At 43.9% G+C, this 24,919-nt stretch overlaps 2 protein-coding genes across 14 annotated transcripts in view; one reads left to right on the top strand and one right to left on the bottom strand.

Annotated features, from left to right (window-relative positions):
- Positions 1 to 222: 222 nt before the first annotated feature.
- Positions 223 to 24,919, bottom strand: part of rabgap1l (RAB GTPase activating protein 1-like) — a 192,923-nt gene continuing 168,226 nt past the window's right edge. For 8 of the 13 annotated variants that reach the window (XM_060066812.1, XM_060066815.1, XM_060066813.1 and 5 more), the window contains 10 exons: positions 14,551 to 14,643; positions 13,703 to 13,813; positions 13,166 to 13,270; positions 12,787 to 12,870; positions 12,520 to 12,591; positions 11,778 to 11,978; positions 8,353 to 8,397; positions 7,903 to 8,006; positions 7,721 to 7,794; positions 5,419 to 6,831 (listed from right to left, as the gene is read on the bottom strand). In XM_060066812.1, the coding sequence (XP_059922795.1) occupies positions 6,449 to 6,831; positions 7,721 to 7,794; positions 7,903 to 8,006; positions 8,353 to 8,397; positions 11,778 to 11,978; positions 12,520 to 12,591; positions 12,787 to 12,870; positions 13,166 to 13,270; positions 13,703 to 13,813; positions 14,551 to 14,643 (1,272 nt within the window). In that variant the 3' untranslated portion in view covers positions 5,419 to 6,448. Of the gene's footprint in view, positions 1,834 to 5,418; positions 6,832 to 7,720; positions 7,795 to 7,902; positions 8,007 to 8,352; positions 8,398 to 11,777; positions 11,979 to 12,519; positions 12,592 to 12,786; positions 12,871 to 13,165; positions 13,271 to 13,702; positions 13,814 to 14,550; positions 14,644 to 20,561; positions 20,930 to 24,919 lie in introns of those variants that run through there. The other 5 variants (XM_060066821.1, XM_060066823.1, XM_060066819.1 and 2 more) reach the window with 4 other exon arrangements.
- LOC132469003 (uncharacterized) lies at positions 22,247 to 24,308 on the top strand. The gene has a single exon (XM_060066915.1). The coding sequence runs from the start codon at positions 22,905 to 22,907 to the stop codon at positions 24,060 to 24,062; it is 1,158 nt and encodes a 385-aa protein (XP_059922898.1). The 5' UTR covers positions 22,247 to 22,904; the 3' UTR covers positions 24,063 to 24,308.

Genomic DNA, 24,919 nt, shown 5'->3' with positions numbered 1-24,919 from the left:
ACAACCAATGAGGATGCAAACCTCTAAATTCACAGGAATAGGCTGCCGTGAACCACCCATTGTCTACAGGTGTATTATGGTTTGTAGAATAACCTTCATATCCTTGATTTTTTTTATATCTAATAAAGGGACTAATAAAGTACATCTTACATTACATTACAAGTATAAAGATACGTACTGTAATGTTCACACTTTTGTGTTTTTAACAAGCCTTAAACAATGTTAACTTTACATCTTATTAAGTTCAGCTTTAATATTGAATGTCTGCTCAGTGAACAAAAAAACTAACAAATGGTGTGTTGAACATCGGAAGGTACATTTATTATTGGATACAGCACAGGAATTACATATTGATCAGGACTCATTGCAGCTTCCTTCTGCAAAATTCTAAATATGACCTTCCGCCCACGCCAAACTTACCTGAATTTGTGACGTAATTAATGGAGAACAACGGAGTAAAACTTGGCAGCCGACTTCAGTTAACACTGAATGAACTCCGCTCAACGTCCAGGACACAAGGATCAGTTGGTACTACAAACGGTACAACTATAGTGTTTGTGAAATATGAAGTCGTGAAAATGGCTGTGTGATTGGCTGGAGGACTTAAAATGACTTGTATTATAATGCTGAATATGGACATGGTTAAAATACTGAAACACACCCCTTTAAAAAGTAAATCAGAAACAATCATGAGGCAATGTTTGAGTCAGCCTGTCTGTCTGTCCTACTTCGGGGTAGTGAGGGTCAAGATGTCTGTCGGCCTGTCCTAGCTCGGGGTATTTATGTGTCCTAGCTGGAGTCGTTAGGGTCAGAATCTGTCTGTCAATCTGTCCTAGCTGGGAAGTTAGGATCTGTCTGTCCTAGCTGGGGGCGGTGGCATTAAGGGAATGTTATCGGAGCAGAAGAATATGAACTTGACTTCAAAGCCACTGTGCTTTGTTGGATCAACATTACCAAAGACAAAAATTCTAATCCTAAAATTAACACAACAAAAATAAATTTAAGGAGAACATTCCTGTACAAAGATTAAAAAAAAAAAAGAATCCATGAAGAATTAGTACATATTCATATAACAACGTTGTATACTTATAGTATAACCATAAAGAAGCTAAGGTTTTGAGTGTATTTCTGAACGCGTTCTTGCAGAGCTGTAGAGGGTTATTGAAGCAGCCATGTCAGTGAGGAAGAATGTTAGTCTTGTAAGATACGTCCCTATTGGTAGGACACTAAATACAGATTCAACGTGTTCTTGATAGCATAATCACATGGCAACAATGGATAATTGTCCATCACTCTGCATTTGCCATGTCTGGCAACAGGAGGGAGCAGTTGAAACCAAATACGATTTCTTCAATAGCAAGCTTTGAATAAATCAGTTTCAACAATCAGTGACTGAAAAGCATGTGGGCCGTAAGCCTAGAGACAGGATTGCAGTAGTCATAATGTTGGAGAAAGGTGAAAGCAACAAAAAAAATTATTCAGCTAATCAAACACGGAAAAGCATCGAGTTCTGCCCTTTTCCTGCTTCTAGACCAATGAAAAGGGAACACAGCATGATTCTGCAGCTCGCACTCTTTAGCTGTTCATTTTACATCCTTCCTTCAAACAAGGTGTAGGGGGGAGGGGTGGCGGTGGGGTCCAGGTGTGCGGGATCTAGGTGTAGACCTAGGAGGTGCCCTCCTTGGGAGAGATGGGACCATGGGACTGGGAGGTGCTGGAGGAGGAGGTGGAGGCAGAGGAGGAGTTCTTCAGCGAGCCCAAAGTCTTACTGAACCAAGAGTTCTTGGCAGCCTGGACCTCGTTCAGCAACACCCCCCTCTGGTGTTCCAGCTCCTGGAAAGGATTTTACATAAAAAAAACGTAAAATGGTTGGAAACAAATAAAGTGTGTGTGTGTGTGTGTGTGTCTACTAGGGTAGTTACTTGGAAAAGTATGTTATTGACCTTATTCCTTCACAACTAGTTCATCGCAATAAGCACGCAAAATGATGAGGCTTTCAAATCCACTAGAAACAACGAAATTGAGCAAAATAGCAAAATTGCATGATATGTGTGGAGTTTAAGCTGAAATATATCCAAATTTCCAGAGTGGATTTTTGAAATTGTGGTATCTTTGGAAAGCTGGCGAAGTGTAGTGTGCATATCTGGTGTATCTAACACCATTTCAAAGCTGTCCACTAGGGAGCGCAACGAAATTGAGCATAAAAGCAAAATCGCATTATATTTGTGGAGATTAAGCTGAAATATCTCCAAATTGCCACAGTGTATTTTTGTAATTCGTGCTATCATTGGAAAGCTGAGGAGATCTAGTGTCCAGATGTGGTGTAATATATGACGCCATTTCAAAGCTGTCAACTAGGAGGCGCAACGAAATTGAGAAAAATAGCAAAATCGCATATGTGTGGAGTTTAAGCTGAAATACCTCCAAATTTCCAGTGGATTTTAGAAATTGTGGTATCGTTGGAAAGCTGGCAAGGTCTAGTGTCCATATGTGGCGTAATATCTAATTTCAAATATGTCCACTAGGAGGCGCAACGAAATTGAGTAAAATAGCAAAATCGCACAATATGTGTGGAATTTAAGCGGAATTATCTCCAAATTGCCAAAGTCGATTTTTGAATTTTTGGTATGATTAGAAAGCTGAGGAGGTCCGGTGTCCACATGTGGTGTAATATATAACGCCATTTCAAAGCTGTCCACTGGGAGGCACAACGAAATTGAGCAAAATAGCAAAATCTGTGGAGTTTAAGCTGAAATATCTCCAAGTTTCCACAGTGGATTTTTGAAATTGTGGTATCTTTGTGTGACCCATATGGAATATAGGGCTACTAAACCCTTTATTATTTAAAGATGCAATTGCTTGTGTTCTCCAGTAGGGAGCGCTCAACATAATTCCAGTAGCAGGAAATTACACGTGAGCACCCCGTTTCCAGGTTGTCACCTTGAACCGTAACATTGGACAGACAGCAGGTATTAAACACAACAGAGAATCTCCCGGTATAAAACGCCATAAATTAATATTACAACCTTGATTAATTCAGTCATAAAAATGTCCATGATATTAATAAGGCGTTTTATTAGGACCTGAACATTGAAAATAGAAGATAACTACCGTGAATTATATTGTTCACTTGAATCTCCGGTGAGTGTTGCCCATGCCAATGCTAATGTATTGTTGCTTAGTACTAAAGAGAACAAGATACTATAAAAGCTATTTGAGTTCAGATACCTTTTTAAGTATACTTTTGTGTTCATGGTGTCATTTTTAAATGTGTTTAATAAATTGCTAATGCGATCGCTAATCGTTAGCTACATGCTAAGTGCTAGCTGCTAATCGTTCATACCAGGCTAATTGTATGCTAATAGTAGCGAAGGTCAATCACTATGCTAAGGACGCATCCTAGTTACTAGAGCAGCATAGACATGATGATGAAACCTTAAAGATGAACTGAACTGATATTTGAGGTTTAGTTGATATAACAGATGCATTGTCTGCCTTCTCATTGGTACAATAACTAAAAATGGCTGAACTTGCTAAAAGGGTATAAATTGTACATCGAAAGTGTTACAGGGCGCCGCCATGTTGGATTTCAACAATCAGCTTTGTCACTGGCATGATAACCTACTCCTACTCTGTGGCTCTAGCAGCCATAACAGGTAATTCACCTTTCGCTAAGCCCCGCCCCCCTTGGTTACTGTTGCTAAGTCCGACAAGCGAGTTACTGATTTCAACATGGCGTTTTTGACAGCTCTTCCAGCTGAACTGCTGTCCGGGTTTTATAAAGCAGCAAATGCTGTTTCTGACTGAAGTAGACAATTTGCCTTTACAATATGCCTTTGAGGGTTGCATACAGGACATCAAGGTAACAAAAAAATAGCACAATGCGATAACAATAGAGGCAAAAGCCTATTGATCACAATCAAAAAGTGAGTTGCCACATCAGCTGATGATCAAGACGGAGGCTTGCACAAATGATATCAACGAGCAACACTGTTTCTGTAAAGCTGGGTAGGTCTATATTCACTATTATCGTCGTTATTATAACGCAAAAGCACAAAGCATGTATAACATTGTATAGCATTATATGCTAGCGTATCATAACCATAATAGTCAACGTTAGCAGGCTAGCTGTAATTAACGAGGTGATCTTTCGTTAGCTCCGCAGGGTTCTGCTCCTACATCATTGGGCTTATCCATACCCTGGACCTCTGTAAGACGCCAACATGTCTATAGGCCTACTACTACAGTCCTCCACAAGCTTACCAACACAGTGGCATAAACCCAGAGGTGTCAAAGTAACACCACAGCCCGTGACAGCAATTGTTGTGGCCAGGGCCAAGACAGACAGAAAAAGGAGACCCATCTTCTGCCAATACAACAACGACAGGTAAGAAAACTCTTGTTTTTAAACACACCTTATTTCCTTCTTCCACATAGTAAACAATTCAACTTACTGTGATGAGATGAAGCTTGTACTCCAGATCAGATAACATAATTAGGAATGTATAATTTTGTATTGATCAGATTGATAGAATTAGGTTAGGAGAAGTACCCTCTTGTAGGGCTGGGCGATATGACGATATATATCGTGTGATGATATAAAAATGTCTATCGTTTCATATTATGCTCTATCGTTTATATCGTCTTGTCGCAAATCACACTCATTACGGTAATATTTTAAGTCATTTGGACGACGCTTTACATTCTCCCACACGGCACATGAAGGCAACACAAACAAACATGGAGGAGAGTGAACGTGACAATTCTGAACAGCAGAAGGACTCTGATGACCAGCCAAGACAAAGTGAGCTCGTACCTAAAAGAGGGGCTACTTCTATCGCATGGACGTGGTTTGGGTTTGAAAAGTCGGACACGGACCAGAAAAACGTACTTTGTAAAGTATGCCGCAAACCGGTCCCCTCACCAGACTCAAACACCACCAACCTATTTTACCACCTACGAATGAATCACGACAAACAGTACGGAGAGTGTCTACGGATGAAATCCACAAAAGTACAGTCGTCGAGTGCTCAAAACGTACTTGTTATATTCTATATATTTATATTGTGAGCCTTATTTTGCTGCATTGGTCCCAACATGAAAGTGTTCCATGTTTACATTTCGTATTTTATCTACCAATATTTATGTTAGGCCTGTATTCATTTTTGTTTGCGGCTACAATACAAAGTTCTACTGTTAAAGACTATTGGTATGGTTGGTTTTAATATTTTTGAAAACCAACCAAAAAAGAGTGTTTTATATTTACCTTTTTATATTTATACATTCATATTTTATATTTTGTTGCATGCATAATTTGCACAAAGGTTCTAAATAAAACGAGAAAAATAATCACGAGTAAGTGGATAGAGTAAGAGTATATAATTCAAAATGTAATACGAAATAGGCCTTTCCATGTGGTCATTTTATATAAACTATTTATTCATTGAATTTACAGAAAATGTGCTATATCGTGATAGATATCGTTATCGGGATATGAATGACCTATATCGGGATATGATATTTTGGTCAGATCGCCCAGCCCTACCCTCTTGGAAGTGGCTTTAGCTACCAGGTAAAGCAGTTAATCCTAAACTGATAAAGATTAGGACTTATTTCTTATCATTTGCAGGTAGAGATTTTATTACAGTCACATAGATACATTTCATTTCATTCATTCATTCAATTCAGTAGCTTATTTTAGCGTCTCTTTGTGTAGAGACATAATGATCCGCTAGATAGAGCCTATGCCTTTATAATGTGCGCCTGGAAATTTGGCAGCATACAGACTACAAACCATATTTGATTTATGTTTCCAAGCCTGACATCCTTCCAGAAACTATTTTACATTTCTTCACTTTGGCGATAGCTCTTTCCACATGTACTCGGTGTTTGGCTTTTTTCTTTGTCATCTCAACATCTGTAGCTGGCATTTGACTATTTGATTTGGCAATGGGAGGAATGTTCAAATTAAGGCCTAGCTCATTCACATCCTTCTCAATAAGAAAGCTTTTATCAACCATGAGCCCATCGCCTGCCTTAAGGTAGCCACACTGAAGCAGACCTTTCAGTAAATCCTTGACTCCACATTGTCTAAATATTTCTTGGTCAGAGATTGATCCATTGAAAAGTGTTGATACAAAGATAATGGAGCCACAAGGATCACAGGCAATCAGACACTTAAGCGTATTGGTAGTTGGTAGGCATGTTTTCTGTTATGCTGTCCCTGTGCGGCCAAATAGACAAGTTGCCTAGCTTACCATACATGAAATCAATCCGCGAATTGGATAAAGTGCCAACGCTTTGCACTGGAATTTGACATTTGAAGGCAAGCTCTGTCAGATCAAAGTTTTGCCTCAGCTTAATCAGTGTGAGTAGGAACTGTTGTCGTGGGTAAAGGGGGGTGTCATGAATATTTGGCCTGTTAAGCCCTTTGAGACTGTAATGGTGATTAAGGGCTATACAGTCGTAAAGGCATGAGGTTGACCTGCTGATCTACTTTGTGATATGTCACAGGGATAAATGTTTTTGGATCCTTTGCAGTACTGGGTAACCTGAAAAATGCACACAGCTTATTAAACTCATCATAACTAAAGCCTGTGCAATACTTGAAGTACTCAGACATATCACAGTTGCATAAAGTCTCCGGTGTGAGTGGGTACGGTCCCTGAGTGGGTGTGGGTGTGGCGTGGGTGAGTGGACAAGGTGCTTGACAACTTTGTATCTTTTCCCTCAGTAAGGCATTTTCTTTTTCCTTTTCAGCGAGTTGCCTCTTAAGTCTTTTCACTTCATCTTCCTCTGTGCGATCTTGGTCCTCTGTGTGAACCTGGTCCACTGTGCAGAAACATAATTATAAAAAGATTACAACAGGATGAAAACATAATGCAAGTAATCAATTGTAAATATTTGTTTTCTTCTTTGCATGTGCAGCTCCCACTTATGGACAGTTGGCAAAAATCCTCCCAATCAAACTCTACTGGTGATGACTTCCCAGCATTCCCTTTCCCACCACTGCCAGGCACTTTCTATACTGTCCTTTCTAAAGTGCAGATGGAAATGTTTAACACTATGATGGTCTCCAAGTCTGAGGCAGAGGCGCTTGAGAAAGAGATCAGACAGCAAAGTAGCAACAACATATGGCATCATGTCCGCTCTACTCGCCTTACTTCAACTTCATTCAAGAGAATATTCTCGAGGAGAGCAGACTTCGAAAAGCTTGCCACCATTATGCAGAGGAAAAAGAAGAACATCTGTACTGAAGCAATGAGGAGAGGCATAGAGCTTGAACCAGCTGGTGCAGCCCAGTACTCTGGCAACAAAGTTCAAATTTGTGGATTGGTTGTTAACCCTGACGCCCCCCATTTAGGTACATCCCCTGACAGAAGAGTTCAGAGCGATGACGACAAAACCTATGGGCTTCTGGAAATTAAGTGCCTGATGCAAATCACATACACCAATTACCAGTACATTGAAAAGCTTAGTGATAACACCTACAGGCTTAAGCGTACACATGAGTATTATTTTCAGATCATGGGAAAGTTGGGGATAACTGGTATGCCATGGTGTGACCTTTTTGTTTAATGTGATGGTGACTATCACCTGGAGCAAATTCATTTTGAGGCAGAGATGTGGGGGAAAATTAAAGCAAGGCTAGACTGGTACTTTTTTGAGCACTTTTTACCAATAATGTGCAATGGATCCTTATAGTCACATGAACTCATACCTGTTTCAATGACCATGGGCCTCTCCTCCGTTGCGGTGTCCTCCACTAATGAGCCTGATGTTGTGGTGATCTCTCTGTAATATACATGATACAAATTAGAGTATTTGATGCTACTCCGATGTTGTGTTGTGGCTGTGATGTTTTTCTATAATAAAGTTGTTATTCTATTACATAAATTTAACCTTTTAGTCTGAGGTCTTCGACATTTCACTGGAATTTCTCTACCAGATGGAACAGCAGGAACTGGATTTGGGTAGTCGAGACTTGGCTCCCCATTGACAAAGTGCTGAAATAGCAAGAGAAAATATTGTTGAACTGGCAACACAGTGAAGATATTCACTTAGAAAACAGCCATAACAGTTGGTCTGTAACATATTAACGTTAGGTGTTTGGATGGACCATGACAAGTCAACAATCTAGCTCTAGCTCTGTTACAATGTTGTCAAAAATAGAATCCAGACTTTAGCATTTAGCACTACTCGATTGCTAAGCTATCGCTAAGGTTGCTTGCTACAAGCTAGCGCCTATGATTCCTCATAATTTGGGTTAGCGAGCCAAATGTATAGATTAAAATCACAGAATACCGAATCGTTTAACTTAATTGTAGGGTACGTTGAAGACAAAAGTCTTACCTTTGAACACACAAAAGTGTGCCGGTCGATCCTTGAGGGGTTCAGCTGAGAGTGAGGATGTCCACAAAGTTTTATCCACAGGCGACACTTGTCAGGCTTTGATTTTGGTTTGGGGAAGGGGAAAAAACGCACACCCCCCTCCAACCTCTCTGGGTAACGACTATCAGTCTTACAAGTGCCCCAGGCACAACGTTTAACCATCTTTCTCATAGTCTAAAAAACGACAGTGTTAAAAGACGAAAGTACGAAAATCTGAGACACAGTCAATGGAGCACTGTCATGAAAGTGTCTGAGCTTAGTCGGAGACGGCTTTTGGCTCCGCTGTGATTGGCCAGTCTGCATTCTAGGGTGTGGCTTAGCGAAAGGCGAATTGTCACAATGTCAAACTTTTGTCATGGACCACTAGATGTTGCCAATTCTGACTCTGGTCTCTGTGTTTATTCTGTCTAAATTATGTCTCTGGTTAAGCAGACACACCTGCCCCCTGTTCTAATTAACATAATGAGTCAGGCTTTGAGGTAGGGCTGCACGATTTGGGCATAATATGATATCCCGATATTTTAATAATCACCTGTGCAAAAAAAAAAGCTGTAGGTTACACAGCTTCTCCCTCCCTTCTCCGTTCCATTTGGGAACATGTTTGGTTTAATTTCGCTTGTTTCGTATATTTTAATTAATTAATTAAGGGCGCCACCAGAGGGTGCCCCCAACACATTTTCCGCCCTATGCGATTGCCTAGGTCGCCTATGCCGAACGCCGGCCCTGGTTTCGGGGCAGAAGAAGCTGTCGCGGCCGGTGATGCAGCAGCAGAGTTTTACGCATTCCTCATACTGCACTATGTGCCGCTGCTGTAAATGGTGGAACACATTTGTCGTGCTTCCACTTTTAGAGGTTTTGCTACACTCTCTCTCTACAGATGACCTGCAGCTGCTGCTCATCTGTTTTTTAAACCCGAACCATTTCCATATTATGGAGCCGTTGGTTCTCCTCTTTGAAACAATTTCGTCTCACGCCGCCGTCACGTTTTCTTTAACGATATTCTCCATGCATGTTGTGTTGTGTGGGGGCGGTGGGGGCGGGAATGAGGCGTCTTTGCACACGGCACGTTCGGAAGGACAGAGTGGGAGGGGGAGGGGTTGCGCTCACAGTCTCCAAGGCAAACACAGGTGGAAACTGAGGTGGACTGACCATTTTAACGCATATATCGATGTAAACGATATTGTCAAATCTTGTATCCCCTTGGAAATTATATCGATATATCTTACATAGTCGATATATCCTGCAGCCCTACTCTGAGACTCGCTGAAATGGCTACGGAAAAGCAAACAACCAGGTCTACAGGAGGATCATCTTATTGCATTGCCCCTGGCTGCAGTAATGAATTATATAGGGCCAAGGCAGCTGGGGTAATCATACATTTCCACAGGCTACCTTTGAATAGGAAACCAGCCCTTAATAGATGGCTGGCAGCCTTAAAACTGACTAACCCTCCGATTGCCCCTGTCATGTCAATCTCCACAAGCTAGCACTCCGACCATAAAGTGTATAAACTATTACTCAGACGATATCCCAGATCTATGTTTCCAAGCTGCTAATGCGGGTCTGTAAACAGAATTTCCACAAATGTCCCTTTCCACTCACCCTGATGTTCGCCGACTAGCCGATTGCTGATGAGATGCGGGAGTTAAACTCGAAGAAGTAGTTACATAGTAAGATGTATCTGTGCAATATCCATCTGTGCAATATCCATCAATTTCCACCAGAAAGTAAACCTCCAACATCCACCTAAAGTAAACGTGACACTCGTGAATCCGCCTCGCATCTATGCTCATCCACGGGTGTATCACCCAAAGTGCATCTAACATGTCTTTCAGGTCCCGTCCACCCGGAGCAGATTATTTTGTGAAACCATGTCTTTAATAACCATGTTATTAGCCTGATAATAAACCATGTTCTTTAATAGGTCCAATGTCCTCCACGACTTGAATGTTTTTATACAGCGCGCAGGCTGGATGCGCGCAGGCTTGATGCGCTCAGGCTTGATGCGCTCCACTTTCTTTTGTGGAAAACTAGTGCCTTGAATATGTAGGTACTACAGCGTTTGTACAGCTCGTTGCTCTTCTGCAATGACTCCGTCTTTACGGAGATATTCCTGAAATGCATCAAAGGAAAACGGAGGGGGAAAGGCGTTTTCGCCTTGTTACTTGGTTGCTATTCATGAGCGCTCCAGTGTCTCCGCTCGGACGTCCCTTACTGTGCGTTCACACTAAACGAGACATTTGTCGCCCGTTCGCGTTGTCTGCGAAGTTTTGTCGCGCCACAAATCCTAATCTGTCGCTGTGCACGTTCTGCGGCGGAGGACCGGACGCGGTCTATTCATAATACTGTAATGACCACGGAAGAGGCAGTGAATGAAGTATTGATTAGACAGAGATTTATTAGATAGGCCTGCCTAATAAACCGTTGGAACACACAAGACCGGAAACCATAGCAACGCCGGTAAACAAACCCTGAGAAGCCCAATCCCTATGAGCTCCCCGCACTACGGCCATCCGGAGGCGCACAGATATTATTTGGCCGTGATATTATATATACAATTATATTATATACTATTATTTATAGAGCTCCGGGAGTCGCAAACGGCACCAATCACTTTCTCCTCCATTGCTGCAGTTCACCCCGGACTGCACTGCACTGAGTTTTACGGTTGAACGCTGATTGGCTGTTTACGTTACACATGTCAACTCAATGGCCACGCTGTTGAACGCTGATTGGATCACGTGAAATTCGCGTCAAAGTTGAAATGTTTCATCAACCCGAGCAGTAATAATAGGGCAGAGGTGGTGGAGAACGATATAGTGTGGCCCGAAAGAGGCACATTGCCAAGCAGAGAAAATGGGCCCTTGAAAGGCTTGTCCAGGCCAAAAAGATGAAAAATGAAATTAATAAGTTCCATCCACTATAAATTAAGTTATAGTGGATAGACCTTTTTACATTTAAAATGTTCTTTACTGACCAGTTGATGGGTTAATAAATGTGCCATTTTTACCGTAAGAAAATGTTATCTTTTCCCTTTATTTTCTTCATGGACTAAACCCGAATGCTTAATTTACATGTTAAAATAGCAAAATTTGGCTGGGGGGGATGCCCCCAGACCCCCATACTACAGTTTAGTTTGTCATCTTTTTCAACCCAAATGAGTTTGCAGGTATGTTAATATAGAATGTGTAAGGGTATTCGTTTTCTTGTAGCATTATTCGTAACATAGTTGTAGCAGTGCAAATGGATAAAATAAGAAGATTAAGATTAAGAGAATACATAAAAAAAGTAATTATCCAATATAGAGATGAGCAAAGAGCTGAGGACTGAGCAGTAGGGTTAAGATTAGGACCACACAGGAGACGGTAAACCCTCTGGTAGCCTACCTGTATCCTGCACTTGGCCTCCACCAGCTGCAGCTTGGTTTGGGCCAGCTCAAGCTCCAGCTCCCTCAGCTGATCCATCAGGGAGTCCTTCTCATCATCTCCCCGGCTGGCCCTGAGGCCCTCCTGGCTCGGGGCCAGCGTGTGGAGGGGTCCCTCAGCAGAAAACACATCCCTGCATCGCTCACAGGACATCACCTTACTCTGCACCACACACACACACACACACACACACACACACACACACACACACACACACACACACACACACACACACACACACACACACACACACACACACACACACACACACACACACAGCAGCCTGTCTTTAAGGCTATCTATAAGCTGTCTTTAAGGCTATCTATAAGCTGTCTTTAAGGCTAGCTAATACCTTAATATCTTTAGAGGATAACACAGGATTTTTCAACCTAGACCATACACTCACATTATTTTGGGTCTATGTGACTAATGTGGACAAACAATTTTGTATTGGTCCAGTTTTGCACAAGAGCGTTTAAGCCCTTACAGCCCGTTCGCAGCTGCAATGTAACCCTAAGGGGAAAAGCAACACGTCAATGTATGTCCCCTAAAAGTAGTCCCTTTGTCCCAATATGGTTGGAAAATAGGTTCCAGATTTTCAGATACTAGCTGAATATCTTTACGGCTAGCTTTTAGCTGAATATCGTCCAGCTAGTAACTAGCTGTCTTTAAAGCTAGCTACTTGGGGAAAGTGGCGTCTCACCCGTACGATGTCCATTTCCTCTTTAGTGGCGACCTGCTGCTTCTCCAGGCGACTGCTCAGCTGGGAGCAGATCTGTCCCATTCACACAGAGACAACATTTAGTCACCATGCCAACACCAACCCAGCACCTGACACCTCTTTTATTCAAAAAGGTTCAGGTTCAGTTCATCAAAGTCAAAATCTGTCAAAAATTTTGAAAAGAAAGTCTGCATGTACGGCAAGAAACTGAATGCAGTATGTGACCTTTTGCTTTTGGGGGCATCCTACCTGTTTGTATTCCGCAATGATAGCTGTCGTTTTCTTGATCTCCGACTCTGCTTTCTCAAGCTCTCTCCTGAACACCTCCTTCAGCTGGGAGAGAGAATAATTTAATCAAAGAAACAATAGAGTCTATCACTGTGTGGCTCATACGATGGGGCAGACTTGTTAGGACAGATGGTGCACTCATTAGGACAAATAGTGGACTCCTGAGGACAGATAGAGGACTCATTAGGACCAATCTAACCTGTTAGGGCAGATAGAAGATTTGTTGGGGTGTGTAGAAGACATCCACCAGGATGGAAAAAGGACTCTTCTTTGGGGGTAGAAGGAAGACCAGATAGTGCAAACCATAGGAGAGGTAGAAATGTTAGAATGGAGGACGAACCTGCGCCGTCTCCTCGTCTTGTCTCCTCTTCTCCTCCTCTGTCTCCACAAGGCGCTCCTTGGTGTTCAGCAGCTCTTTGTTCAGAACATCAGCCTTGTCCTCCACCTGCAACCCCCCCCCACACACACACACACACACACACACACACACACACACACACACACACACACACACACACACACACACACACACACACACACACACACACACACACACACACACGCGGCTGATCAGCAAGTGCTTAGACATCTCATCCAATATGCTGTCACATTATGGCATTATAATGGGAGCCTTATTAATCCTGATGGTTCCCATGTTCTCAAAGTTTAGTGTGTGTGTGTATGTGTTTGTTGGTTTCAGTGCGTGCCCGGCTGTCTCGTGTGTGTGTGTGTGTGTGTGTGTGTGTGTGTGTGTGTGTGTGTGTGTGTGTGTGTGTGTGTGTGTGTGTGTGTGTGTGTGTTCTGGTGCAGGTGCTACCTCAGGCAGTGCTTGAGGAACCACATGCAATGTGAGTGAGTGAGTGAGTGAGTGAGGGACCTGGTCCAGGTGGTTCCTCAGGGAGATCTTGCTGGTGACTAGCTCGTGGGCGAGGTCATCGTTCTCCTGCTCCAGACGCATGCTGGCCTCCTGTAGTCGCCGGTTCTCCCTCTGCACACACCAACACATATACATACACATTTGGTACACACAAACAAACGACCACACACACATGTAGAAACATACACACACATTAGGTATACACTCAAACCAACACACTCACACACCCACTTTCAACATGAAGAAACACTAACAGATTCAACTTGTTTCCTCAAAGTTTAAAATAAGCAAAGTAGCGGAAGAAAAAAACCTAATGGGTTATGTGTTCCAATAAAGTATTCTGTAACATCACATAATACATTCTATACCATCCCTATGATTACCCACAAGTATTTGTTGTCAGAGTGCTAGCAAAATGCTAGCATTATTGTTATGCTAAAAATATCTGAACACCGTATTCTGTCTGTCTGTTTAGGCTATAAATAAAATATCAAACAGAAGCTACATAAGCCAATAAGTTGTTTAACAACAATATACATAACCACACCATTCCTTTCAGAACTATACATGTGACGTGTACAGGATGCACAAATATTTAATAGAGACCATTTCCAATAGAAAAAAGCGACCAGGAGTGATTTTAAAACACTAAAAATAGCTGCCTCCCCCCTCACAAAATTGACAGAATCACAAATAGACGGTATCTAATAATAGCATTTCCCTGAATCTTCAGTTCCTGCTGCCACTCCATTTAGCATGTGTTCTCACGTGTGCTCACTAGTTCTTGGAAAAGTTACTCTGCATACCATGGGACGGCTTAGAGCAGTAGGTGTGTTTGTGTTCTGTACCTGGTAGCGGTCTATGGGGTCCTCCTGCTGTAGCTGGCTGACTTTCTGGGTCTGGTACTCCTTCTCATACTTCTTCAGCTTCTTCGTGGGAACCTGCAGACAGACAGACAGACAGACAGACAGACAGACAGACAGACAGACAGACAGACAGACAGACAGACAGGTTGTGAGGAGACATAAATAAAGACTGCTGTTTATAGAGCAAAAAAATCATTCTGAGTTTTGGCAAACATAAAAAAAAATATATTTATCATAGCACTTTTATCTGGGTCTTATTTACAACTTCATTACACACATTCTTTAGGCAGGTATAACTTGCCATGGCACCCGCTGATTGTTACAGGTCTGTCCCTGGGGGGAGGGGCTCCGGTCACATGACCCCTTTCCCCTGGACTCTGCTCTCTCTGTGTGTCTGTATGTCTGTGTGTCTCTGTGTCTTGCAGGTATGTACAGGGCCACAGGAGCAGTGCGTAGTTAGCTCTCTTATAGTAAGTAATTTAGAAAGTGCCACAGACTTATCTCTCAAAATGTTGCACCAAAGTGTGGAAGTACCAGAAATCGTGACATTAAATAACAATAAGAATGATGTAAGTGAATGTGCCGAGTCACTACAGCACAAGAGCATGGATAGCGCTGGACTGGGACCAACGTGGTCCATTTCCTTGTCTACAACAAACAAGCTGCGAAGCTGATTGGCTGAAAGGGGCCAAAGGAGGGCGGGGGATAGAATAACTCTGATACACTACGGAAACGGGTGAGAGACAGATGACTAGAGAGCGAGGGACAGCGACAGAGAGAGGGGGTAGATTTGAGGTAAAGAGAGTGAGACCAAGAGGGAGAGAGGGATGTAAAGAGAGAGACAGAGAGGGAGAGGGATATTTGCTTTGATGATGGCATCAGTATTTAGTAAAACTTGCAAAAATCTGCCAAAATGTGCAGATTTCGGTCTCCCTTTCTTTAGCTCAGTTGCAATAGGAACCTGGTGGCAGGCAGCATTGGTTGTTGCAGAAGTAGCAACGGTAGGGCAATAACGGGGTGAGGGACGAGGATATGGAACTCAAAGCCAGGGTCAGCGGTTTAGGTCAGCGGTTAATGCATAATGTATAAGAACCACCAGGAACGTCTCTGAAAAGTGTTCTCATGTTTGCTTGCAAAGATGATTTGATAAAAAAAAAAGAAGCAGATATCCTATTTTTTGGCTTTCAACAACACTCTCTTGCACACCAAACACATATACCGTATTTTCCGGACTATACGTCGCTCCCGAGTATTAGTTGCATCAGTCAAAAAATGCTCCATGACGAGGAAAAAAACATATATACGTCGCATCGGTGTATAAGTCGCATTTATTTGTAAACATTTAAACAAGAACGTAAAGGCCCTTTCCCATTCCTTTGCTCTAAAGAAAATCTCAGCCCTAGCCCTCGCTGTTGAGCGTGCACGCACCGTGGAGCAATGTCCCAATACCACTTTAAGGTAGCTTTAAGGGGTAAGGGGGAGGGCTAACATCCCCTCAAAATTGAGATTTTCGATGGGCACCCTCAAAGGTTGAATCTCATTCCTTTGCTTGCTTCAAAATCTCAGACCTAACCCTCGCTGTTGCGCGTTCACGTGCCGTGGAGCCATGTCCCATTACCATTTTAAAGGTAGTTTAAGGGGTAGGGGGAGGGCTAACATCCCCTCAAAATTTAGATTTTCGATGGGCACCCTCAAAGCGCTTCAGTTTTGACTTGCTCCCACAATACCTTGTGAGAAAACGGAAAATCAAGAAAAAAAAAAAATCGTGTTTTCTCTGTAATTAACTAGTAATTATTTTATTAATTATACTCTGCATACTCTGCGAAGCCCGGCCGCGGACTCTCGGAAGATCGCGAAAGTCTGTGGCCGACTTTCGCGGAAGATCGCGAAAGTCCGCGGCCGACTTTCAAGGGCCGCCCGACCCCGGTATTCGGCCGGGCTGCAGAGCCCGATCACGGGCTCTGCAGCCCGGCCATCGCCCGATCACGGGCTCTGCAGCCCGGCCATCGCCCGGTCTGCAGACCGGGCTGCATACGACCGGGCTGGATATCATGTTGTATGATATCCAGATCTTCCATGTTCTAGTGACTCCAGGTTAAAAATAAGCTTTATACTAATATATTATATTATATTAGTAATATTCTAATAGTATATATACTAATATATTATATTATATTAGTAATATTCTATAAGTATTATTATACTAATATATTATATTATATTAGTAATATTACATGGTTAATCAATGCATTTTTTGGCAGGACTATATTGTGTACATAGCTATTATATATCGTACATAACATATGGCCATATCAACCAGTTCTGGCATATAATTCCTATTTCCTTCTTATTCGTTTTCTTTCACGACTTCGTTGAGTCCACTGCCACCAGCCCCCCCCCACCTCTCCCTCATGCTCCTCCACCCCAGGCACCTCTTCCACCACCCCAGACACCCCTTCCAAGAGGAGAGTGCCAGGGGGCAGGCGACGCATGAGGAGAGCGAGGCAAAGTTGGCGGAATGGTGGAGAAGATGTGATTCTCCACCATTCTCTCAAAAGCTGAGAGAGAGTGTGTTGTTTGTATTTTTAGGTGTGCGTGTGTGTGTATTTTTAGATGCATGTGTGTGTATTTTTAGATGTGTGGTTCAGTGTTTCTTATTTAAATAAAGTGTTTCTTCTAAAGTGTTCTTGTTCATAACCGATTATTATCTAAGGGTGCACTCACACTAGGCCATCTGGCCGTGGCCGTGGCCGTTTTAGCACCTAACCGTGCTCAAATCTGCCAGTGTGAGTGTGGCCAGTCTGGCCAGGCCGGGCCAATTTGGCCACTTGGGAGAGGTGTGCTGCTACGGGCCGCTACGGTACAGATGCTTATGAGCCGACACGCGCTACGCAACCTGAGCTGGATGACGTATAGTCAATGCGACGACCACGGACATAATAAAGGCGACGAGCCTTCTTTCCCATTAAACGGTAAACATCACGTCAAGCGGTTCAACTGTTGGTGTGTTCACTGTGTTGTTGTCCATTGTTGTTAAAACTCTGACTGGCGGCAGACTTTATTATGGTCCATGCAGCGGACGCTTGGTGATGACGTGTTACGACGTGATGACGTATGTACAAGAGCCTTCCGTGGCCAGGCCACAGCTGCAACGGCCACGGCCAGACGGCCTAGTGTGAGTGCAGGCCAGAGAACAATGGGGCCATTTGAGCACGGTGTGCTCAAATGGTGTGAAGGTGTGAAAACGGCCAACGGCCACGGCCAGATGGCCTAGTGTGAGTGCACCCTAATACCACCTTTAACATGTAGCTAAGTGACATTCAAAATAAAGGTATATTACGAGGGACAAATAGTATTATTTTTTTAATTAATTAATTATAACACTTTATTTAAACATGCCAATTACAAAATATAAATACCATTTCAGGTTAAACATCTTTACAATGGGTCTTGCTCGTTGCCCGAGACAATGGCAGCCGGTCTGTCACTTGTAACATTACCAGGGGTCTGGTTATCTGCTAGGGGGCACGGGGAGGCCATGATGACGTCACAGGGTAGGGTTGTCCCATTTGGTAGGGGATCGGTTAGGGGTAGCAATGAGGGGTAGCAATGAGGGGTAGCAATGAGCAATGAGGATTAGGGTTGAGATGTAAGGTTGAGACAGTGAGCAAAGAAACGGGATTGGGCCTTAGTCTGGAGAGACTGAATAAAATTGCAATAGCAATATAGGCTATATATAAACATAACAAGTGATATTCATCTCCTAGGCAACTTCCTGGGCATGGAGACGCAACTGCACCGTTGATAAGCCCCGGCCAGCAGCACGCTGTTCAATGACGGACTCTCTAAAATCGACGCCACTTCGACCTGGGCGGGACTTTACGTCCTACGTCACTCGCTATGGGTGTGCATGTGTGCGTGTAGCCGTTTGTCTCAGGGATCTGTGCACGAACTCCCTTGCACTACAGGATTACGAGCGTCAGTGTGGTACGTGATGGAGGGTGGGTGACATTCCTACAGTCTGTGATGATATTTCTACAAATGACTTACTATTTCTAGCGATTAACATGACGAAACAACACGAACTAAGCTAACATTAGACGATAGCCATACCAGATAACGCCATACCAGCTAACCCTAACTATTTCTAATAAACTCTGAACCATTTTGCAACAGACAACTGTGTGTTGGTGTGTCTTATTGCTTCCCACGTCTGCGTCTGCATCTTTCCCACTCCTGGCTAATATAGTTTCAGCTTTTGTACTGTATATCAGAAATGATCACCCTGTACCACACTGCTGACTTGTTGATGTTTTGTGAGCACTCACGCATTTCTCTAGGTATCTTAAGTTTCCTACTGGAGTCATCAAAACTTTGGACTTTGTTATTGTAAGAAATATTGTGTTGCAAAAACACTTTGTGTCTTACCGTTACCCTAACCTTAACCCCAGTAACATTTCTTCATCATAAACTACAAGTTACGCAAAATGGCATACAAACATCCAGTCCAATATGAAAGAAAAAAGCTGGCTTCATTAAGAAATCAAACCCCTTATCCCCGCGTTAATGAGTTGTTCTCTGACCACTAACCCATCAGGTCTTAGTACATGCGATTCAAGAGTTAACCACTTGACAATCTTTAAACTTCGGTTGCCTAGAAATTGTAAAGACAGTGATGTGTGTACATTGTGCGACTATCCGTCACTTGCGATGTGTGTGCAGTCCAAAATGAAAGAAAAAACCTTGCATCACTAGGGAATCGAACCCCCAATCATCAGTTGGTCGTTGGTAACTTTAAACAAAGAGATCGCATTTTGTTTAACTGCTAACTAACAAACGGGTTTATGCGTTCACTGAACAAAGATTATGGAAATAAAAGACCACTTTTCCATCAGAAAAATCATCAGAACCGTTATTACCAACCCATAGACACTAAAAGCCAAAACCTTTCTCACATGCACACCCATCGTGAGTGACGGCTACGCGCACACATGCACACCCATATCGAGTGACGTAGGACGTAAAGTCCCGCCCAGGTCGAAGTGGCGTCGATTTAGAGAGTCCCGTTCAATGACCCATCTGTGGACTCGTTCCTCCAGCTCTGGCCATCGGGCTTTCAGCCCCCGGTTAGCTTTCTTTGTTTTTTTCATCGCAATTAGAGTTTCCTCGGCTTTTCGCCAGTCCCGGACAAGTTTTTCACTCACCCCAAACTTTCTTTCTGTTGCTCGATTGCCGTTTTCGGCTGCATACTTTATAATCTGCAGTTTAAATTGTGCAGTATAGCTTTTTCTTTTTGGCTGCATTTTATTTTGTGTTCTCTTTTGTTTTGTCTACGGTCTAGTTTATTTATAATTTATTCGGTGGTGCAGTAGGCTTGCAGCGTTCAGTTGTAGGCCTAATGAATGACGGTGCCATCTTGCGGCCGAAGATTATGTACGCACAATTTTGGCATATAAGTCGCTTCGAAATATAAGTCGCAGGGCAAGCCAAACTACAAAAAAACCGCGACTTATAGTCCGGAAAATACGGTACACACACATACACAATGCCATTGACTTCAAAATACAACTATAATTGAAACTAACTTCCATGCTCACGCACTTGCACACACACACAAATCTACCCGATCTGTTACATTCCGGGAAATATGACAGAGAGACACCGACATAAAGAAAGAGGCACAGAAGGAGAGACAGATAATAATATCTATGAAGAATTATAGATAGAGTGGTAGATAGGGAGAGAGAGGTACAGAGAGAGCGAGAGGTAGTGAGAGAGCGAGAGGTTGAGAGAGAGCGAGAGGTAGAGCGAAAGAGAGAGGTAGAGCGAGAGACAGAGAGAGAGTTAGAGAGAGAGGTAGAGAGGTAGAGCGAGAGAAAGAGAGAGAGAGGTAGAGAGAGAGAGAAAATAGTAAGAGAGAGCCAGAGCGAAAGAGAGACAAAGAGCTGGATGGAGAGTGTGTTAGAGAGAGGTTAGGCAGCAGGCAGACCTACCCCAGGCCAGTGCCGTTTGGTATGTGCCAGCATGTTCACCAGCACATCCTCCTCTACCAGCTGGTTGAGCACATGGGCATCGTAGGCCACACTGATGGACACCTCCTCCATCATCCTGACCCCCGAACCCCCCCTCGTCACCTCCACACACTGCCTTTACTACAACTGAAGAGCCCACCGGAGCAGAGAGGAAATAAGACAAGATATGAGAGGAAGAGTGGAGATAGGGATGGGATTGGTCGAAAAAGAGGAGACGAGAGAATAAAGGAGACGCGAGAGCGACCGACCGGTTTTGTATGCGAGCGGAGACGGAGCTCGACTCAATACAGCCTCAAGTCACGCCCCTCTCCTCCTTCCCTCCCTGGGGGACGTAGGGACCAGAAAGAGAGAACAACAACATCACACACCTCTCTCTCTCTCTCTCTCTCTCTCTCTCTCTCTCTCTCTCTCTCTCTCTCTCTCTCTCTCTCTCTCTCTCTCTCTCTCTCTCTCTCTCTCTCTCTCTCTCTCTCTCTCTCTCTCTCTCTCTCTCTCTCTCTCTCGTCGAGCGTGACGTGTTTCCTGGGCGTATGTGTTATCCGAGCACTGCTCTCACTCAGATAAGCTTCAGTTACACTCAACTGCTGTGTGCTTTGAAACAGGAAGTATCCTGTTAGTTGGATCAGAGTGACTCTTCATATCGAGCGGAAGGTCCTGAATTGTTGGGCTGTCTTGGCTGCTGCTTGCGCCGCCTGGCTGATTCAGGTCTACACCTGAGGGTGTCACACTAGTCGTTTTTAAACTGCCAAATATGCCAGCCTTTTACCCGGCATGGTCAGCACGTTAACACTGACCGAGGTAATATACCGGCTTGATTTCGCACCCCAATTTCCCCTCTCGAACCCTTCAAATATTGGGGGTTTCATTTGCATGTAATGCGATAAGACGGCATCGCTGTACCAGGGGCGGGACTTGGGTAGAGGTGTTGCTTCGTTGTCTCTACAACAGAAACAACGCAGAGACATCAACATGAGTTCTAACTGGACTTACTGGAGAGACGGTGAAATCCCCAACAGCTGACCATCATGGGAGAGTTTAGGCTTTTGTCGGGATGAATAATATAACAACACATCTCTCTCTCTCTCTCTCTCTCTCTCTCTCTCTCTCTCTCTCTCTCTCTCTCTCTCTCTCTCTCTCTCTCTCTCTCTCTCTCTCTCTCTCTCTCTCTCTCCAACAGATATCAGCATCAACAGCAGCATCCAGGCTGGGAGTTGAGATCTCACCTGTGCTCTCTCTCCGAAGGCTGCAGTGTGACGCCGCAGACGCAGCCGTGTGACGCCGCAGACGCAACTTCCGGGTAGCCGGCTTGGTTTGGTTTGGTTAGCAGGACGCTTAGCGTCAACCTGCTATCTCGGTTTATATCTACTTTTCGGTATTTATATCTGTGACCTGTTCTGCATACTCTGTATTGTATTCGCTGTTTCCTCGCTGGAGCTCCATCTGCATCAACCACGGTAAGCATGGATTTTGGTTGTTCTTGCTCTGCCTTTCTCATGGATAAGATAGCTCTGTTAGAGAGACGTATCTGTCAGTTAGAGGATGAAAGGGCAGCGAGCGTAGAGGAAACAGATACTCCAGAAAGTATAGAGAAGAGACCCGCCAGGCGGACTCGTGGAGCTAACGCTATCGTTAGCAGTGACTCGTTAGCAGTGACTCCGTCAAGGCAATCCTGTCGGCAGCACCACTTGCGAGGCAGGTTGCGGTCAGTACCCTGCCTCGCAAGTCTTTTTCGGGGGTAGAAACGCTAGTCATAGGTGACTCTGTTACACGTAAAGTTAGGCTACAGTTATTTGCCTACCTGGGGCCAGGGCTCCCGACATTGAAGCTAAACTTAGGGTGCTGACATGCGGTCAGACCTCATATGGAGTTAGATTAGATGCACCAAACACCGACACTAGTTTCGACAACATTGTAGTTCATGTCGGCACCAACGATGCTAGGACAAGACAAACTGAGGTCACAAAAAGCAACATAGCTAGGCTTTGTGACTTCGCCAGAAAGATGTGTCGGCATCGATTAATTCTCTCTGGCCCTCTACCCGATAAGGGTAATGATGAGCGTTATAGTAGATTATTGTCTCTAAATCGCTGGCTGGCCCTATATAGCTCAGAGCAGGGCTTTGGTTTCATAGATAACTGGCCCTCCCTGTGGGGTCGCCCTGGTGTGCTCATGAGAGACGGCCTACACCCTACTGGGTTAGGCGCCTCAATTATGTCAAAAAACATTGATAGATGTCTTAGTCAGGCGTGACTCATCCACTCACAGCACGCTGGGCTGCAGGAGTTTAGCAAACCTGCTAGCAACATGATAGTTTACGTTGCAGAGTCTAGAACAGCAGATGGGTTAGCTGAACCAGTATCTATTGCACCAATTGTTTCAGAGCTGAGTGTTGTACCTATATGTACGGTGGTGCGGCCTCACGCTGTCTCGAGGTGTAAAACCCGCAGGCGAGGGCCGCGACCAGTATGTCCAACTCTGGCGATCCCACTGATCGCCTCAGAGCTGAGTGTTAACCGGACTCCCTCTGAAAATAATAAAAAGGAAGCACTCAGAATAGGGTTCATGAACATAAGGTTGCTTTCATCGAAGGCGCTCTTGGTCCATGATCTAATTATTGATAAAAAGATCGACATACTGGGGCTTTGTGAAACCTGGTTAAAACCAGATGAGTTTCTAGCCCTAAACGAAGCTACTCCACCCCATTATGTTAGCACCCAAGTATCTAGAGAAGTTAAGAAAGGTGGTGGAGTAGCCCTGATATCTAATTCTAAGCTTAATTTAAAGCCAAAGAATAGATATATTTTCAGATCCTTTGAGGTGCTAGCGCTCTGCACCTCAGCTCCCCGAGAAGCAAAACGAGTTCCAGACTCTTTTGTTTTAGCTGTAGTATACCGTCCCCCAGGACCGTATTCAGTTTTTGTTGATGAGTTTTCTGACTTTGCAGCTGATCTGGCTACATACTCAGACAATATTTTGCTTATTGGGGATTTCAACATTCACGTGAATAACCCGTCTGATGCCCTCACAAGGGCTTTTCTGTCCATTACAGATACGCTTGGCTTCAAACAGCTCGTCCAGCACCCAACCCACATCGGTGGAAACACGCTGGATCTCGTTCTGACCCGCGGTGTAGACATTTCACAGCTAGTGGTCTCTTCCTACACCTCAGCTTTATCAGACCACTTTTTGCTCACTTTCCAGGTGGTGGTATCCTGCCCCTGCGACGATCAGCAAGCTACTTTCAGCTGTCGCCGCATCACACCTGCAACCATTACAGCTATGGCAGATAAGTTATTTGGTTCACTTGCACCTCTCTGTAACTATAGTGGTTCTGTGGAGTGCCTTACTGATGACCTCAACATTGCCTTGTCTGTTGCCATTGATTCAGTTGCTCCGCACGTAACTAAAAAACGAACATTGAAAAAACCAGCCCCTTGGTTTAATGCAAGGGGCTTGCATTAAAGCCCCTTTCTTTTTGACACGGTGAGGAGTCTCACTCAGAAACAGAATCAGACCGTAGGCTCCTCGATCGTGGCAGGTGAATTCATGGATTTCTTTGAGAATAAGATTCAATCAATTAGAGAGGAAATTGATGCTTGCCGTGCGGCTAATCCTACACATCCTGTGGGGAAGGATGGGGTTCTGCTAAGTAGGATAGTGAACTCTAACGCAACTCTTTTGGAGTTTAAGCAATTTCTTTGGTGGAACTTGAAAGGGTGATAAAGGCCTCAAAGCCAACAACTTGTATGTTGGATCCTCTCCCTTCCAGGGTTCTTAAGGAACTTCTTCCAACGGTGGGGCCTGTTATCCTCTCGCTTATGAATCTTTCGTTTTCAACAGGAATTGTTCCCTCCAATTTCAAGGCTGCGGTGTTAAAACCGCTACTCAAAAAGCCTGGCCTAGATCCTGAATTAGTCAGGAACTATCGGCCTATATCGAATCTGCCCTTCCTGTCCAAGGTACAGGAAAGGATTGTAGCAAAGCAAATCGTTGATTATCTGACGAGGAATAATCTCTTTGAACCTTTCCAGTCGGGGCTCAGGAATTTCCACTCAACTGAAACTGCTATTACAAGAGTTGTAAATTACATCCTTTTAGCTTTGGATAAAAATACAAGCACAAGCTGTTGGATCTGAGCGCTGCGTTTGATACGATCGACCACAGCACTCTTCTTCACCGTCTTGAACACTATGTTGGTTTCGGGGGTACGGCTCTTGGTTGGCTTGAATCGTACCTCACAGATAGAACCCAATTTGTGCTTCATGAGGGTGCAGAATCAAAGCACTGTAAATTGCGCTTTGGCGTACCACAAGGGTCGG

This window comes from Gadus macrocephalus, chromosome 12 (assembly GCF_031168955.1).
Source record: "Gadus macrocephalus chromosome 12, ASM3116895v1".
Classification (NCBI taxonomy): domain Eukaryota; kingdom Metazoa; phylum Chordata; class Actinopteri; order Gadiformes; family Gadidae; genus Gadus; species Gadus macrocephalus.
Note: the sequence above shows the minus strand (reverse complement) of the source record. Positions and strands in the feature narration are given on the sequence as shown.